Source organism: Clavelina lepadiformis, chromosome 4, assembly GCF_947623445.1.
Source record: "Clavelina lepadiformis chromosome 4, kaClaLepa1.1, whole genome shotgun sequence".
In the NCBI taxonomy this organism is placed as follows: Eukaryota; Metazoa; Chordata; class Ascidiacea; order Aplousobranchia; family Clavelinidae; genus Clavelina; species Clavelina lepadiformis.
This window is the reverse complement of record NC_135243.1, coordinates 16353703-16373139: the sequence shown is the minus strand read 5'-3', so window position 1 is coordinate 16373139 and position 19437 is coordinate 16353703. Positions and strand designations below refer to the sequence as shown.

Below are 19437 nucleotides of genomic sequence, written 5' to 3'. Positions count from 1 at the left end.
GACGTAAGAACCCATAGCAACGCTGTTTATCTGTTCCAGTAGTATTTCTCTTCAAGTTTAAAAATGGTGTTGTTGCAAGTCAATTGTAATAAAGTATTAAGCGTTTGAAGAGTCCTTGTAAATCAACAGCACCGTCGGTAAAGTTTTGATCAAGTATTAATCTTATGGTAAAGTAACCTGCTGTGTTTATAGTGATACAGAAGACTGTAAAACTTGATCATCGCCAACATACAAAAGTGAAATCAAACTCGAACTCACACAACTCAGACAGGTTGATTATTTGCTTACGCAATGGAAAAATGCCAAACAGAAAAACGGTAATTGCTACTAGCGGTACAGAGGCATGTACACGTTATTAGAAAACACTAGTGCCCTAAGAGGGAGCAAACACAATTTACGAAAACACATTACGGTTATATAGCACAAATCGTATCATTCCTCCCTCGTAAATCTAAAGGTTAAAACTTAGCAATAGTAGACTACGCTTGATAAAAATCGGACGGTCTCTGGTTTCGCACCGGGTATCGTCTCTGTGGAACAGACGGCGCGTGAGTGGCAGGAACTCAACGTTGTTCCTGTTCTTCTCGAGTCCGCAATTGTTGGTTACGTTCAGGTTGCCTGATAGGACTTGGCTTCTCAAAGTTATTCGCTTCTCCAAGTACCTATGTGAAGCGTGGCTGGAGTTGATTTTGGCGTCGTCGCCAAATTCCTCGGTCCATTCGAACTAGGTACACCATTGACCCCAATCTGCGTGTTATTTTTCCTGAAATCCATTTCGGCCCCAATGCATAATTACGAGCATTGACCGTACAACCTAGGTCTTAACATTGGATGTGTGAGGGCTCTGAAACTTGTAAATGCTCCAGGTGAAAATATTGACAATAAACTTCGGGGTTAACGCCCATGCAAAATCTCACCCTTTGTCTTCCGGTCTAAATATGGATGCGGCAAAATGCGGTAACTTGCGAAGACACTGCAGAATGCCTCTTGTACTTTCACGTCCCCTCTGTAGTTTTTTCCATGCCTTGTTTAACGGTTTGTACGAATCTCTCTCCGTTTGAGGCTGGGTGGAAAACCGGTGAAGTAATGTGACTGATATTTAGCTGCTTTCGGAATTCTTCAAACTGCTTTGGCGTGACTGGGTTTGCTTTGTCAGGTAAGTTTTCGATGAAGCGATCGTATTAAATGATTTTTCCCAAAAGTGCTTGTAGCTCCTGAAGATTCTGGGGCTTGGGCAATTGTTGAATTGCTTCGACTGACGTATTGGAAGGTCGTTTCCTATCCTTGTCGATGATATGCCAGAGGTTTTCGACAGAATCTTTAAAAAATTCGCATTTAGCCAATTTAATACAGAAGCCATACTCGCCTAAACGGTGCATAGGTTTTTCCAAATCTTCCCAATGTTCTGCAGCTGTCTCTTCTGTCACAATCAAGTCATCAAGATATGCCGCTAGTCCAGTTAGTCCCGTAGTCATAGTGTCTGCAGCGTTGAAACTGTGCTGGGCTGGATGCTACGCCAAATTACATGCGGTTATAACGCTAACGACCAAAAGCTGTGTTAATTACGCATAACTTTCTTGCGTCGTCATCGAGTGCCAACTGCAGATAGGCGTCCGCTAAATCGATTTTGTTATAACATTTTTCACCGCGTAAAGACTCCAATAACGTGTCCAATGTCGTTAAAGGGTATTGATCAACTTCGATTAAGTATTTTGACGTTAACACAGATCCTAATGGTTCAACTTGGCTTGGAGACAACAACTACAATCACTGTAAGCTACACATTGTAAAACGCCATTTTTAACTAACCAGTCCAGTTCCTTTTTGACCTCCTCCTTCATTGCAAATTGGATGGGCCTGGGCTTAAAATAAGCGGGGTTGGCACCTGGCTTTAAGTGAATCGATGAAATGTGAAATGCTCACAAGTGAAGGTGTCGACCTTCACTTGTGAGCATTTCCCCTGTTTTGAGCTGAAAACATTCCGGATACGTTCGACGTTGTTACTCACTCCGACCATCTTGTGAGTGTTCCATTTCGTTGACTTTCTCTGACAAGGCTTAGTCGGAACGTGTTGGGTACGAAGTGACAATAATTTCTAGACGATCTAAAGTATCTTCTAGAGCTGACGTACCCTTGCACCTTTAACCAAACGCGCTGGTATAGCTTGTGGTCGCAGTTGTCTACGGCTTAAACCTGACAATTTAGTCGAACAAATGCTTTCGAGGCAATCTTTGCTTGCATGAATGCATGGTTACTTTCGACCGACATACCGCTTTCAGATGCCCTTTCTTCCCACATTTGTAACAATACTCTTTGAAAGGACAATCCTTTTTTGATTGCTTTGAGAGACAATTTGGACAAGATTACCATTCTTCTCGTTTCCTTCCCATAAAAGTTGGCGAAGGTTCTTTTGGCTTTTTTCCTGTTTGTGTATGTCTAAGACAGTCTATTAACAGAGATAGGGTCACAAGGTCCTTCACCTTTCAACAACTCATCCATATGCATTGTTTTAACGTAGCCATCGGCTTTCTTGCAAGGAAGTGTTCAGATCCAGCAAACATTGTTGTTGTAGGTCAGCGTGAGGAGTGTGTTGGATGATGATATCTCTAATTTGTTCATCAACGTAGCTGAGATAATTGCATTGATCACTTTTGCAGGCAAATCGGCAATCTCTGGCGATCCCGCGGAGTGTCGCTGTACAATCTGCGTATGACTGTCCTGGTTGCATACGACAGCTATAAAATGCAAATCTTGCGGCTTGAACGTGGATGGTATCATTGAAGTGCAAGGATAGTTTTCCAGTTAATTCTGCAAAGGACTTATCTGCAACGTGTTCGTTACCAAACAAATTTTCAAGAAGCGCGTAGGTTTCCGAACCAAGCCATGCTAGCAAACAAGCTTTCTTTTTGTCTTCGGACATGACGTTATAAACGTTTATGTGATGCTTGAACCTCTGCAATTAGTTGTGCCATTTTTCTTTTGTTTTGTTGAATGCGTCAAACACTGGAACAGCTGTGTCTGTTTCTACAGGTTTCACTTGTCGCATATTGCTAAACGCAGACAGGAAGCTCTCTTGCTGGTCTCTCATATTAGATTTTGGATTTGTACAAGTAGAAGTTGCATCTGTTGAGAAAGTTCTTCAAATTTTGATTGCACATTAGTAAATTGAAATTCAGTAGGGAATGTATCATGAATTTAAGCCTTTGTTTAGTTAGTTAAATTTGTTTTCAGTTAATTTTCTACTGGATACATTATGCACCACAACATGTACCTCATCTTCTTGATCGAAATTCAGATCCAGTTTGCAAATTCCAACTTTGTGAACAAGACACTACCTACTTCGTGCTTATTTTCTTATATTTCAGATTTAAAAATACGTTAACATAAGTTAGTAGTCAATACCAAGATGCTAACCTCAGTGCTTTTAAGGATGCGCGAAGTGAAGCCTCATTTTGTTGAAGATTCTTTAGCGTGAATTTGTGATGCTTAACCTCCTGCCACTTTACGAAGGCACCACAAACGCAAAGTGGTGTTGGTGCGTAACTTTTTGGATATTGTCAAGTGGAAGGCGAGCCCTATCGGTATGCAGACGTCATCGAAAGATGTAGCCTACGTATATTCACACTGATGATGATTGCAAGATCAAAGTGTTCGCCAGTTCCTACAGACGATGTTTTTCTTTCAAACTGTTTAGGTATAAATCACGCTGTAGGTAGGCTATAGTTGTTGCTTCTCCATAGCAAAATTTGTTGTAGTATCGACTGAAACGTCTGATTAGACTAAGCTATTAAATTAGTTTTCTACTGTCTTATTGGCTCTAGCGCTCATTCTGCGTACAAGTTACTACAAAAATAGTTTACAAAAAATTAATTTGGATGGACGTTTCTCTAATAAGCGTTTCAAAATTCAATGAATACTACCACGCTTATAATGTAAATTGACATGAATATGCTAATTAATCTGGTTTATGCAATTTTAGCAGAGTTGTATTGACTCGAGTCACTTTTTGCAAAGACATGACAATAGAGTGTATAGTGTTTGGGCTCGCCATGTACTAATGGCAGAGGTGGACAGTAAAGCGGGACATTTTCAGTAATGGTACCGTTACTTTTTGAATTACTCTTTTCAAGAAATATAAGTCTCGATACTTTTAAAATAATTATTTACTGCAAGTTCAACGTTTTGAGAGGTTCCTTTTTTTAAAACTTCATTTTAATTAAGACCTAGTGCCAATTTTAGCGCTTTTTGTTCTTTTTTAGTTTACGAATGTCTAATAAAGTCCCAAAGAGTAAGTTGACATACTTTTTAACCTAAAATAACCTTTATCGGGGTCATAATATTGCCAAAAATTGCACTTGCAACAGGATTTGCTGTACAAAAAGTACCGATACGAAATACCGAACTACTTTTGTGAAATAATACCGAATACCGGACCAGTCGATACATCTTTTGCCCAGTACCGGTGCCGTTATCAACTGTACTTTGAAAGTTCCTACTGCCCACCCCTGACCAATGGTCGAATGTATGAAGTTGTAAGCTGCATAGACTTTGCATTTATGGTGCCTTCTTGAAGTGGCAGCGGCAAGCGAAACGCTACACTACTCAAGTTGACTCCGTCAAGTCGGTTGACTCGAATAGGTCTTTGTTCGTTAGATTTCTGTATTAGGTTAAGCGAATTTTTCATTCTTTCGTCCAAACCATTCGGATGCAACCTGAAAAGAAGTTTGTTTCTCTACGAACGCGTTCGGGCCTCGGGGCCGCAAAAAGAAGCAAATTTTCAACATTTCTTGTTAGCAGAAACGATGTTTTTGTGTTGCTTGGCTTCAGACATCAATTGACTTGACTCGAGTCTAATTATTTGCTAAATGACTCGAGTAACTTTTTCCAAACGACTCGACTTGAGTCTTATATGGTAAATGACTTAACTTGACTTGCGACTCGAGTTTAGGCCTAATAACTCGGTTGCGACTGTGAGATTTAACCACAGAAACCAAATCCTTGGAACGGTGTTTTTTTTGGTCAGGTTTTATTTTAAATATTACTGTGCGCATCAACAATTCCTTGCAAGCATGTCTTCAGTGACAAGCATTTTCTGTGTGTCATCATACTGGCTATTGTCTAATGCAGACAGCCAGAATCGACGGAGTCTATTATCTACGTCATCGGTGACGCATCCTCTTCGCAAGAGAAGTTGGAGGTGGGGGTGGTGGTAGGGGAGCAGATTCTTAACTTTTGAATAAATGTCATAGTTTATCACAATTAGAATTGTATTCTGTAAATGCCAATGAATATTACACCAAATTTGTCCCGTCCAAACTTTTTAAGCAAACTAGGTCCATGATGCTATGCAAAACCGGCAGATATAATGTCCACCAGACGTAGGCTACGCAGTGTCTGTTAGACATTTGTCTACGATCTGTTAGACCACCGTCTCTTTTTCTGTCTCCTCAAAGGTCTACACAGGGTTGAAAGTGTACAGGTGAACGACTCACAAGCAAATGTACAATTACCTACCCTATGTTAAAATGACACAGGAAGTGATTGTGTAATACTTGGTCTTGTGAACTAGTTGCGAAATCTTGTGCCAGCACTTACGCTGTTAGCCTGTATAATGGTTACACTGGCAAGCTATCTATAATTTGATAAAGGTTTATTTATATGGATACTATGCTCATTGCTGTGCAGAACGTCATAACGCAGCAAGGGAATGATGCAACATCTCTGCAAGAAACACTGCAAAGATGGTCAATGCTTAGTGGCATTACGTCACTATTTATGGTTTAGACTTTAGAGAAAAGAACGCATCAAGATATGCTTGTAACGCAAGGTCTAAATCTTGCGCAACAAAATCATATAAGCATTTGACGTCGTTTCTATGGTATACAGCCTACGCCAATTGACACGACAAACCGTGCCTACCAGGACCATCTCCGCAACAACACCTTTACGTTTTATATCACATTATAAGCCAGGTTTTCTCAACCAGGGGCCAAGGGGGCGTTTACCGGGAACCACGAACAGATGCTTCACTAGTGAGCTACAGTGTGGTAATAGGGGAAGACGAGGCAAGTTTCTCACGTTTTTGTGCTTGTGATTGCTGTGCATAATTAGCGGCGCGAAGGCTACTGCAAACGCAGTAGTGAAGTAAAAAGTGCTTTGCAATCAACAATCTACATTTTTTATTGTGGAGCAGGGGACCACGAATTTCAGGGGTCACTGTAAGGGGCCCACGAACCTTGAAAATTTGAGAACAACTGTTCTAAGCCCTTTGTACATTGGACATTGCCAATTTTCCTCGTTTGTTGGTTTGTGAGCTTGTCTTCATTATTATGCTCTAACAAAGTTTTACCATGCTTCTGGCAGTCAATGGCTAAATTAAACGACATTTAAAATAACACTTTAGTTACAGTTAAGCTCCTTCATAGGTTAACTTTTAGGTAATTTAGCTTAGTTAGAGAACAAAGTGGGCTTATGTATAGGTTCAGGGGGTGGTTAATCAGACTAGATTTCAAGTTAAGTAAGTATTTATACGTTGGCATGATTCTTTTGCTTTTGTAGATGCGAGTAAGGCTCGCTTTTTCTGCAGAATTTATATTTTGACAACAGTAATGAGCAGTTACACGTTGTGACTGTATAAGCATCATAAACGCGGTCCTAGTTGAACCATTGCTGTTTCACTTTTAAATTTAAAATTTTTGAATAAATAAAGTTCACTCCTAAATATAAAACATTTCTTGTTAAAAAGCAAACCTTTGGAACAATAAACACGATAATAAACTAAAATTTAACCCCAAAAGTGATGATGAGCAATTGTTTCTATGCACTCACCCCAATTTTCGGTCTGAGCAATGTCTTATAAATGTTCCGAGCGTAGAGTGTATTATGTCTCTATGGTCTGAAAGTAAATTAGCGTCTCCATGTGTCGGTTGCGCAATTTGGCTGATGCAATGTGATTGGTTTTAGTTGCTTCAGAAGACAGCGTTGTTGCTTGATTGGTGTTGATGGTCAGGATAGGCAGTAATAGTGGTCACGTATTCACGGCAGATGTTAATCGACGTTAATGTTCTCGGAAAATATTGTACGTTAGCTTGAAGTTTGAATTGAGGATAATGTTTGCTCAACTTAAACTTGGCCAGGACCATGCATGTATCATGGATAGCTAGCATTTTAGCACAGAGAAATTTACTCCTAAAATATTTTTGTCTATGTTTTAAGCCACACCAATGTTAACACTCTAATTATTTTCTGGCACAACTAGGGTCTATCGGCGGTATTGCGGCCACATTTTTTCTTTGCGATTTAAAGCTCATGTTAAATACGTTTGCCTGGGGCTAGAGAAAAAATTTTTTCACCATATTGTGCAGAATTTAATCTACTTTTTTACTATAATTTTATATTATTGTCAATTGATGCAAAAACGGAGCAAAACGATTTCTTCCAAGACTACTTTTTCTGGGTTGTTGCGGACACTCCTTTCAAATGCAGCCACACATCCCCATAAATGCGTCCGCTTTTCCCTGCTTTTGTGGAAGCATTTTTATGAAAAACTTAGCCTTTTACAATATTGTAGTTTGTTGTGTCGTTACTCCGTAGATGTTCCCGTTGACAAAGTGGCTGTTAACAAAGAAGCCATTTGTGACGCAGCAGGCCGAAGAAAAGCTAGGCGGGAGGTGAAAGCAAAATTTTGAAGAGCGCTACAAAACGGGGAAGAACAAGTGGTTTTTCCAAAAGCTGCGGTTTTAAAATGCCATTTTTTATTACTAGTTCCTGCCGCACTTTTGCCCTAAAAACATAGGCATTTTTCCAAAATAACCATACATATAGTAAATTAGACTAGGTTATCCAATATGGAAAAATACCGAGTTACAAGCAAAATTTTGCCAAAAATCGCTGATCAAATTTTTAGTTTTGTATATTTTTAAATGAAATTTTGAGTGCAACATTTTAAAGCCCTTCTCTGTTAACGTTCCAATTTTCAAGTTTCTACCTACAAATTATCCTTCTTTTTGATCAAGACAAACACACAGTACTCAAAAACAAGGCTAAATTTCTCACTAAGGCAAGAAATTGGTCCCTGTACTAATCTTTTAATTTTTCGTGAATAATAAGAGCTAGAGAGCCTTTTTTGTCACACACTTGCGTAACAGTTCCTCCTTTAACTCTCTTTAAATTTTCGTGGAGCTCTTTCTTCTTTAAGTTTATTTTTTAATCACTTTTTCAATATCGGTCCAACTTTGGTGAAGTAGCAAAGATATTAGTCACACGTTGTGGGTAGAATGGGATGATTGTGACCGCTAGTTGTTATTTTCAAGTTGTTTGCTTTCAAGCGTGATATTTAACTCATTGTTGCAAATGATTTCACTGTTTTCGTTGAATTCTTGAAAAAAGAGAACAGAAACGATGCAGAAGTTCATTGTCTGAAAATTTGACAAAGTGTATCAAGAAACGCCAATATGCAATATAGAAAATAATTGCAATTTGAAGCCAAAAACTAAATTGAGATTCGTTCTTCACTCCTTAATTCTATTTGAATTAATCTTAGACAGTGCGATCATTTTCTACTTAGAAGGGACATGATAACAATGTGCGAGTAAAGCTGATTTGAAACTATAAAAGATACAGCCGTATGATAGTTTTTAGCAGCGGAAAAGTGTCGACTGTTTCATTTTATATAAATACATTGCCTCTGATTGCACGTCGATGTTGAACATTGATTGATGGTTGTGGATTTGGATGTTTTTTTATCTTAAGTTTCCGATATTCAATAGCAATAAATAAAACGATTCGCTACTCTGGTATCTCCGATGTCTTGGTATTTGGCTCATTTTCTGTTAACCTAAACTTAATATTTTGGTGTATACGGTCAAATAGTACTTCGAATGAATGAACGCAAGTTTGGCAATTTGCCCAAGAAATTTAGCAGTGGTTGGCGTAATTAAAATTCACTTTTCTAGACATTAACTTTGTTATTCACATTTGTTTAAAATTATAACTGTCCAGAACACCCAGCGTATGTCTTTCTATACTTCTTGAATATCTATAGATTGTAATAGTAAATAGTTATCACTTTAGTTTGTTACAGGAATGAAAAACAATTCTTCAACTGGTTTGTTTATGTATTTTTATAGACTTTATTGCATAAGACAAATTTGCATTATAACTGTTTGGTGTTCGTAAAGAAACATCTGGTGACAGATACACCATTTCTTAACAATTTGAGAAAACTAGCATTTGCATTTTACCATGGTTGACAATGAAGAGGTAGGTTTATGCATGTTATTTTTGTGTTTAAACTTATTTTCATGGAAAACATTGTGGCAATAATGCACATAAACATATCTTATGTCATAACCTGATCCTAGTCTAATCCAACTCTATCATTTTTGTTGTACTGTTTATGTTAATGTTGCAAATTGTGCTTGATGGTTGGTCAACCCAACTAACAATTCAATCAACAGACAACTCAACTTAAGTTCAGCTTTCAAAGTATAGTTAGTTAAGCTGGTAATATTGAGCTTTTAGTATTCTTTAAAAGTCAGTTAAATATGCCACTGTTACAACATCTAGTTAGTAAGTTTTTGGAGAACGTAGAAGGCAGTCAAATGGTAAGGAATTGCTATATAGTATGTTCTTGTATTTCTACAAAATCTGCAGTATTTGAGAAGTGAGTGTTATTAAGTGTTAGACTTAAGTATTTAGGCTATACATAAATTAGAGATGTACCGATGCCGATGTTAAACATTGGAAAACCGATGCATCGGCAAAATCGACCAATGTTGATTTTTCTGGAACTGCTTTTCCACCTTTTGTTAGCTAACAAGAAAAGATTACTCGTATTTGTATCAAAACAAAACTTATTGAACTTTTGACCACTGTTTCCTCTAAACTGCGTGCGTGCGCAAATGCGCACTGCTGACATGGTCTCAGCGCACAGAAAATCTGTGCTGCGCACAAGAAAAAAATCCAACCTGAATCGAAAATAAAATAAACGCATAATAATGACCACAGTGCGCACGTCTGATGTTGCCCACAGTGCTCGAAGGGACCGCTCAGGGAGTTAGTGTGTTTGCTCAGACTCGTGAAAAATTAGAGGGAACATTGCTTTTGACGAAAAAGAACTACACATCACATGTATTTATTGGAAAGAACAAAATTAGAAAAAAATGAAAGTAATTAAAGCGACAAAGAAAGCATGAATTAACTGTTTGCTTTGATTAATTGCTTGCCGCAGTTTAGCTTTTATATAGGATGTGATTAATGATAAATAATAATTTAACACAGTAATTTATGGCGAGCACATTTTTTTAAACATTTTCAATATAATGGAAGTTGTAATTTCTAAGGTTAAAGTAAAGAAACATAACATTAAAGAAAAAATGTACATTTGGACAACTCAAATTTTACCTTTTCGAACATTTCGAGCAATTTCTTTTCACTAAAGAACTTGAGAGATGGCAGAGTGTAATTAGGGCACACTTCGTTCAAGAGCTGTATAAAACCTAGTATGGCTAAAGGTCAGCGGCAATCATCTCTGCAATTTTGTTGTGAACTTTTTCAGCTGTTGGTTCATCAATAGGGCAATGTTTTTTCTCAATAAGTTTTTCCAGGTTAAGTTGTTTAAGGCATGAAGGACCTGGTTGTGGTTGTTTCTTGTTTGCGTAACTGCGAGTCAGTGTCTTGCACAACAGTTTGCACTTTGCCATTCTATTATTTCGGGCACAAACATCAAAATATTCCCAGACAGAATATATTTTGAAGTCGTACTTGATTGATGTATAAAATTGTTCCCATTACCAACCTCAAGGTCATACGACGACCGCGAACAAAAACTGCTGTCTCGTCATCTACTGAGCTAAAAATAGAATGCAGACTAAAAAACAGACTGTAGACTCTAAGCAGTCGTCATTCTAAACACATGTTATCCCAGAGTACAGTTTTTTTTTCGGTTTTGCTGTGGTGACCGCTAAGAAAATTAAAACCACAACCTATTAAAAATTAACTGGTAACCGCTAATTTTCTGCTGTAGTTGCAGAAAAATAATTTTAAGAGATTGTTGAAGAATTTTAAGATACCGTTTCGGTCTCCAAAAACAACTTAACAAAACACGGTGCATACGTATAAACATGGGTTTACAGCTGCAAGAATGAAAAGTTACCTGTCCAGGTTTGAAAAAATCTAAAAATAGTATATTGTATGAGCCAGTGCGCAAGAAAATTACCACATCGCATTAAATGTTGCTTTTCTAAAAGGTTACAAACTTCGGCCGATGTTGACAAGCGACGATGTATCGCCTTCTGTTATATCGGTAAAAACTGGCATCGGTACATCTCTAATATATATACACTCTATGACCAGCAATAGAATTGATTGTATAGAATTGATTGCGATGGTATAGGTCTAAGACAGAGTATTTTACATGGCAAAATAATCAGCCAGTCGTTTTTAAGTTAATAATTGTAATTTAACTTGATCCATTGCATGTGGCAGTCTTTGCAATAGTGTAGGCTTTAGCTAGCTTTATATATAATTTTACAAAGAAATATTCAATAATGTTTACCATGTTCTCAAAAGCTGCTGTTCATTCTTTAATATGAGATTAAAACCACTGCAACGCACTTATAGTGCTTTTCTGTCTCACTTAATTCACACTCATCTAGGAAGTTACCACTTTTCAGGAATCACATTGCTGAATTTGTTATTATGTGCCCCAAATGAACTTTCTCTTGGGTTTGGGGGTTCATAACGAATTGCTAAAAATGTACGTAGCTTTTATTAACTTTTATCTTCATAAAACTAAATATTATTTTCATATATCTGACTTTGTCATGTCAAAACATGGCTTAGAAATTGATTTGAATTGTATGATTAAAACAAACCAAACACTATTAAATGTCAACATTGACCAGCACTGAGGTTTTTTAACAAACCTTTTATTGCTTAAAACTATTATAGCATTTTTATTTAAACACTTTAAACTTGTTAAACTGAATCAAAATGAGTTATTGCATTTACTTAAAATCTAGGTAAGCGTCAATAAGTAACAAAGCTCAACTGCAGATTTGAATAACAACCTTATTGACAATTAACAAGCAATTATCATGCGAAGGCAAGTCCATTAATTTAGCTTTTGTATAAGCTACTAAGGGTACTGGGGCAACTGTTCTTTATATGAAATAAAACTAAAAAGCCGGCACTGAAAAAATGCACACCTAATGTCTGTTGAGTTTGTTTGTATAAATCTATTATGTATCACTGATTGTGATATTCTCTGTTCAATATTTATTTTTGCAATGTTTTATTAGGTATTGGATTTTTCCAAAAAGAAAAAAAAGTCTAAGGCTTTAAACTTAGATGAAATCCTTGACAAAGAAACCGATGAAAAGCCAGAAACTAAAGGTGTGATTGAGACATTTAACACTGGCAATTTTAATGTTGAAACATCTGAGATATACTCACAGACTACAGTTATATGCAATAAAAAAAATGAATTGTTATTAATTGGTTGCAAATTTGCAAAGTAAGGTTGAAATATTGCTGTAGATCAAGCAGTAGAGGACACTGATGAACTTGATTTGTCATCCTTAAAAAAAAAGAAAAAGAAGAAGAAAACCGCATTTCCGTTGGATGGTCAGGTTGATTCCACCTCAATAAAAGAAAATGGCGAACACTCACCAGGTTTTGCAGTAGACATTGTACACATTTTCTTACACTGTACTATTCCATACGTCCATAAATGCCATGCCATGCAAGTATATAGGTACAAACGATTTTGTTATGTTTAGAAAAAAATGGACGTGAAGACCTTCCCAAAAAAACAAAAACAGTTAAAATTGTACTTGATGAAATCAGTGACTCTAAGGTAAGCTGACTAATGGTTATGCAATAAGCATTGTCACTAACATGTCAACATGAGTTACATGTCAACATTATATGAGCCTCATAACAATACTAGTAGCAGCTTTTAGTAGTACTGTAATTAAATTTATTTTTAAATGACAGGATCCAGATACCGCAGGGGATCTTGATGATTTGGGCCTTGGAAAAAAGAAAAAGAAGAAAAAGGCAGTTATAGCTGATGATAGTGAGAAGCTTGAAGAACCTGCTTCAGGTCTTTTTTGTATTATTTATACAGTAGAACTCGCATAGCACTGACAAGTCGGGACCAGCGATATTCGTCCGTTATACACGATATCTGCTAAAAACGAAATTGACCATCGGTACACCATGCAGGCTCACTAGGTCCCTTTTTATTACGTGTCAAGCTTCAGAGTTAATTACAAGACATTTTCAAGTCAGAAACAACATGCTGTACATACGTTTATTAATTATCAGATTGCTGAAAGTTTGTGGCTTAATACTAAATTTCCCACCAATGTCACACCTTTTTATTGGGATGTGAAGGGTTTTCAAGGGTTGTCTTCAATAAACTTCAAAATTTTCAATTTTTCTTTCTATGTTCTGCTTTTTGTTTTTGGCATACTGGATAATACAGTACAGTACACGCAATACAAGTGAAAGATTGAATCAAGCGTGAAGAATAATGCATGCTTTCTTCTGTGACTCTGTTACAATTTAATGTCAACAAACGATTTCTTTGCAATGATGAATGGATCCGTTATATACGAAGTATTTTACATTGTTTTGCTCAAAGGTCTGGAGAATGTATCCGTTATAAGCGAGTTGAAATGCACTAAAAAGAATAGGAAACCATCCGAACTAGAATTTTCATCCAATATATACGGTTATCCGTTATATGCGACTTCTACTATATTTAGTATGATTTATATTATCTGACTACTATACGGTAGTTTTTTTCCTTCAGGAAATGAAATTGTTGAACGAGGAGTGCAATCATGGAGTGGAACCGACAGAGATTATATGTATGATGAGGTTGGTGGGCTTGAGAAAAATATTTTATTTATGTTTTGTTGTGTTTCAGTATTTCACTTTAGGAATGCTTTAAGTTTATCTTATCTAGTAGTGATGATATCAAGCTTAACATGTTTTGTTTTTAGTTGCTTGCAAGAGTTTTTGATATTATGCGGCAAAAGAACCCAGACATAGTCTCTGGAGAAAAAAAGAGATTTGTAATGAAACCTCCTCAGTGTGCAAGAGTAGGCACCAAGAAAACGTCATTTGTGAACTTTACCGAAATATGTCAAATGTGTGTAATTTTTTGGCATAGAATTATGTTATTTTTCTGTATTAAAAATGTTATAACAATATCTTTCTATTGTACTAGGCTTCACCGGCAACCAAAGCATACTCTCGCATTTATCCTTGCTGAACTTGGAACAAGGTGGGGCAAGACCTGAAATTCGTAATTGCTAACTAAAATTATGTCGTTAGTGGTTTGTTTATTTCTATTTAGTTTGCAAGGTTGGTTTACTGTTGCAATATTTCAAATCTTATTGTGAACTGTGCCCCACTTGCCCAATGCAGCTCATATCCTTACTATATAAAAGCGCAAAGCCACCAACCACATCCATGCTTAAAAATATTTTGCTGATTAAATGGAATCTTAACTTCTTGATGCCAGAGCTGGGCAACCGCCTTTTTAAAAAGCAAGTCGCTCTCGCTTGTCAATGAAAAAAAGAGTGTCAATAAGGGAGCGCATTCGTCTTGCTGCTCACTCTCTTTGTAGCAATTTGCTTCGAATGTTGCAAATTTGCATTGTAGACCAAGAACATGTGTCTGACTCTAGCCTAATAATTGCTTACCATTATGTGTTGTAGCCTATATGTTAGGAAATTTAATGGAATCCGATGTTGAGTTTTTGGTCACACCTGCCACAATGATTAATAAACAACTAGGCATGGGTTCTTAACCGGTGGGCCACAGGAGCATTTTGAGGTGGGCCACAGAGCTATTTGGAAAATTATAAAGTTGGCGAAAATTTTAGTTTTATTTAGTTGGTGACAATTTTGTAACGTCCAAATTAGCATTGTTGTTTGATCAAATTATATGATTTAAGTGATAATGATTTTGTGTCGCCCAAAACTCCAGGTCCAGGTCCAAAACTTAGGTGATCAGCATTGAAAGTGGGCCACGACTAAAAAGGTTAAGAACCCATGAACTAGACTTACTAGAGTATTGATAACCTTCTAAAATTGTAAACGCCGACGTTTTATAATTTTATATTTTTCACTTCTATAGCAGTGCCATTAAAATAACGCCAACTTGAAGTAAATTACCAGCGCTATTGAAATGTGTAATAATCCTCGCAACGAATAAAATTAGTCCCAAAAGAAGTCGAAAACCTTAGATTTTTTTATCCATTTCCTTTGTTTACAGGGTTGTTTCTGCAGAAAGAGCAGATAACCCTTAGATAAGTGCGAGTTAGTGCATAGTTCAGCCTAAATGCTAAGCAAATTTGAATATTTATGTTTGAATACAAAACTACAGACGTCATTCATTTGGCGAAATATACAAAATGTTTCTCGAAAACGTTATTGATTGGCTTTATCTTGATATTGTTTTGTGTATTTTAGTATCCATAAATTTATAATGCGTTTTGTGTATCTGATGTTTTTAGTGGTTCTGTGGATGGCAACAACCAACTTATAATTAAAGGTCGATTTCAACAAAAGCAATTAGAAAGTGTTTTAAGGAGATATATTAGTAAGTTGGCGACTCGTTTATTGTTGTTACTGCATAGTCATGGGCGATGTTTAACAGCATGTTTATTGTTTATGTGCAAATTTAAATTTTTTCAGAGGAATATGTGACTTGTCACACATGCCGGTCACCAGATACCATTCTTGAACGTGACGTTCGTCTCCATTTTCTTCGTTGTCGTGTTTGTCAGTCAAGATGCTCTGTTGCAACGATTAAGTCTGGTTTTCAGGCTGTCACTGGTAAAAGGGCTAGAATTCGAGCTAAAGCTATGTCCTGATGCCGAAAGTCTGGAAATGTTTGTTGCTTCCAGAAGGTGGTTGCAATTTTGAAAATTTGGTTATTGGGAGCAGAGTGTTCGGTTGCAGTTTTTATGCTTTCCTTACCCTGTCAGTGGTTTATTTAAACATTTTCTGCAAAATGAGGCATTCTCAAAATTGTACTCCGTGATATTTTACTGCAATACAGATAGTTATTCATGCATTTTCTATTACTGTATCTGAATAAACAGAAAAAAAGGAAAACGAAGAAAAAATAATAAATATATCTTACAAAGGTGTTGCAAAATTGTCGTACCAACAGGCTTGATGTGGCCACACAAAGTTTACTTATAATGCGCAGCGGAACCCAGCAAGGGCATTTATTGCTAGTACTGTAATATTGAGGTCCGTTAAGTATGTTGATCCCAGATAGCACGTCGCTCGAGGGCCGACGCCTTTTTGTCCAGTACATCTTCGTCGGACCTAGGTTGGCGCGCTAGCTACTATCTCCCACGAGCCGATGTTGGGCCTACCAACAATCACTAACACACAGCGTTTTTATGCATTTGAGCAAAAGTTTATTTTTTCAATCTTGAAACAGCAAACAGAAAGCATCGCTATCATCACTTGACGCAGATGAATCGAAATTCATAAAATATACTTGTTTGTCTTCATCTTTCCGTTCTTTATCTAAAACATTTTTGTAATCAAAATTATTGCAATATGTTTCTTTACTATCTACAAAATTAAAAATGCAAAAGTTAAACGCTCTGCAATACATGATATGAACATCAAGCACCTTTGACACACAGCTTACCGAACTTATTCTTCATTCTTTTTCGACTTCCCCCTTTTCTGTCACTAGCATTTTTCACATTTCTTGACCTTGCAGATACTCTCTGCTTCCTTGATACCAGAATTCTTGGCAGCATCTAAAGCATAATGAGTTAATGACATAAAAACTAAATATTGGAGTAAACATCGACAGATAATAGTAAATAACACTCACAATACATCTTAAAACAAGGAAGCAGTAAGCAACCTAAAAAATCCAAACAGGACTTAGCAAACTCAATTTTGACTTATTCACCTATAACAGCTTTTGCGAGTTGTGATGAATGCATTCCTCTCTTGTGACCCTTTCCCATCCAATTAAAACTGGTTGCCAGTTCAGATGTCAACAATTTGCTCAGAATCATGCTGATAACAACTGTCCCTGTTACGCCACCTATTGTTGCTAGATAGGAAATCAAAAAAATCCTGATAAGAATCAGTTGTTTGGTGGCATTATGTTCAAGTAATTACTGATTTGTAACAATGCTTTTACATGGAAGCATTATCAAAGTTGTAAGTGAAAAAAAGTCAGGGTAGTCCCCCATAGCAATTAGATTATAGAAGTGAAAATATTCGATATTCGTATTATTATCAGTAACTTGGATATTAACCTACATATTGCACTTACAAGAACACTCGCTTGTGATTTCTCTGCCAGCAGTGATTCCACCCTATCAAAATCTTTAAATGAACCAATCGGCAAGTTTAAGTGTTCCACCGAAGAAGTTGATGGTATCTGCCCTTCAACAAATCGGCGATGAAGAAACTGGAGCATTAGAGTGTTTTGTTATGCTTGTCCCCAAATTATTTCCAGTAAAAGAATAGTAGATTGTCTATCACTGTTCAAATATTTGCACAACATTACCAAGAGCTTGTGACATATGATAATTGGTACCCCACCAAAGTATTTTACAAAAAAACTTTTACTTTACTCCTTTTTACATCTAGTTTTTACAGGAAAATTTATTTAGTTCAGTACAACTTAAACTTACCATTTTGTGAGCAATTGATGTGAAGCACTTGCCTGTTTATCAGTTTGTTGAGAAGTCACGGAACTGCAAAAAACATGAAATGTACGGTATATTGTTAGTATGAAATGCTGCATTTAGTGAAATACGCATATTATATTCCTCTGATATTGGCACCACAAAACAAAGATTGCAGTTAGTACAGTACTATAAACCAGGGGTGGCCAACCAGTCAGAGACTAAGAGCCTCATTCTATACTGTTTTAACCGCAAAGAGCTACATCATACACATTATCATTTATGACGTTTTTTTCTTATTACGTTATAATAGTGCATTAAATATTGTTTCAGTTGCATAATCTTTATTCTGGGTCGAAATCTGATGTAATCAGTCATTATTTAGCAAATATCAATTGAACATTAGCCAGTAGAGATTACTTTTCTGTTTATCTGCCTAAAATGGGTAAAATGTGCTCTCTTTCGATGGTTCAATATGAACGAAAGAGCCGCATGCGGCTCGCGAGCCGCGGGTTGGCCAGTCTTGCTATAAACATTGCATATCAAAGTTATCTACCTTGACACTAGGATCGGTGTTGTAAAAGAAGTATTTGCACTGCCAAAACAAAAAATTGATAGCATAGCTTATCACCTTTAAATTTAGAAAAGATAAAATACTTTCATTTTTTCACCTTGAATATTAATATGAAGATTGGTAACTCTCATACGTAGCCCATATCTGTTTTAAAACATTACATAAAATTTATAATAACAGCAATATCAAGAATGATATATTCCTTATTTCCTGGGTGTTTGGCATTTCTGGAACAGGTGGTGGTGTTAAATGTTGTTATTAGTCAAACTAGAAACTATTGTACAATACAGGTGCAAAATTACACACCTTAACTCTATTTTACACGAGTGCCAGAGACACTCAAAATACACATGTGGGGGCTTTTTGATCCCCCGTCAAAAATACTGTACATGTTTCGCTCAAGATAAAGTTACAAAACTTGGCAGTCTTGGACACCTAGCCTATTAATGAATCTCTTCAAATATTGACTTTGCTTGCACGACTTGTATGCATTTATTTCTTACAGGGCACATTTTATATCGAATTTTTGCCTCATTCAAAATATAGTGGATATCTTTTTCATGCCAAATGGTTTGAACTAGGCTAGGCCTATAGGCTATACTTTTGTTGAATATTGATTTATAATCCTGAAACGGAAAATAAACCGCCTTACGTAAAATGACGCAGCATTAACTCGGCAAAACACACAGTGACAAAGGTCATTAGCTTATACCAAACTCTTTACGTAGCCTGGCGTGCAGACAGAGATGCACATCAACCGATCAACAAGTCATGTGCATGCGCCTGTTTCATATTAAGATCTAACTGAACTGCAACTGGTGCATGTAACACTTGGATTTGCATCAAGTCTATAACCGCTTTTCAGCAGCATTACTAATAAACCGAACTACAGTTTAAAATCCATCAAGACACCAATTTTTGCCTGCTTTTTTAACTTCTGAATGTTACATCCTCAATCCAAACTATAGCGGTATAGCCTATACAGTACAGACCGTCAAAGCAGAAAAAACATCATAATGACGTCGATTTGGTTACTTCAAAATTTTTTTTTATTTAACTGTTTAATTAAAACGCAGAATGTACAAAAAAGTATAATACGTGTTACATTCAAACTATTTCAATAAAAAACCAAAAGTGTTATTACTATAGCAATTACCATAATTATTAT

General features: G+C 36.6%; 1 protein-coding gene and 1 long non-coding RNA gene across 5 annotated transcripts; one reads left to right on the top strand and one right to left on the bottom strand.

Moving 5' to 3' along the window:
• The first annotated feature begins 9107 nt into the window (after positions 1-9107).
• Positions 9108-16098, top strand: LOC143453493 (eukaryotic translation initiation factor 2 subunit 2-like). Its single transcript, XM_076954845.1, has 10 exons — positions 9108-9261; positions 12303-12396; positions 12541-12675; positions 12783-12859; positions 13000-13108; positions 13823-13890; positions 14016-14164; positions 14243-14299; positions 15536-15621; positions 15717-16098. Exons 1-10 carry the CDS (start codon positions 9244-9246, stop codon positions 15893-15895), a joined length of 972 nt encoding a protein of 323 aa, XP_076810960.1. The 5' UTR covers positions 9108-9243; the 3' UTR covers positions 15896-16098.
• A 151-nt stretch (positions 16099-16249) lies between these two features.
• On the bottom strand, positions 16250-19236 carry LOC143453494 (uncharacterized). Of its 4 annotated transcripts, XR_013115206.1 has the most exons (6): positions 18367-19232; positions 18252-18290; positions 17338-17764; positions 16966-17112; positions 16693-16807; positions 16250-16565 (listed from the first exon to the last, which is right to left on the bottom strand). It is a non-coding gene; the product is annotated as an uncharacterized LOC143453494 (long non-coding RNA). The 4 variants fall into 4 exon arrangements; XR_013115204.1 differs by having other exon boundaries at positions 16250-16807; positions 17338-17475; positions 17702-17764; positions 18252-19236; XR_013115207.1 differs by having other exon boundaries at positions 16250-16807; positions 17338-17548; positions 17702-17764; positions 18252-19235.
• Positions 19237-19437: the final 201 nt, after the last annotated feature.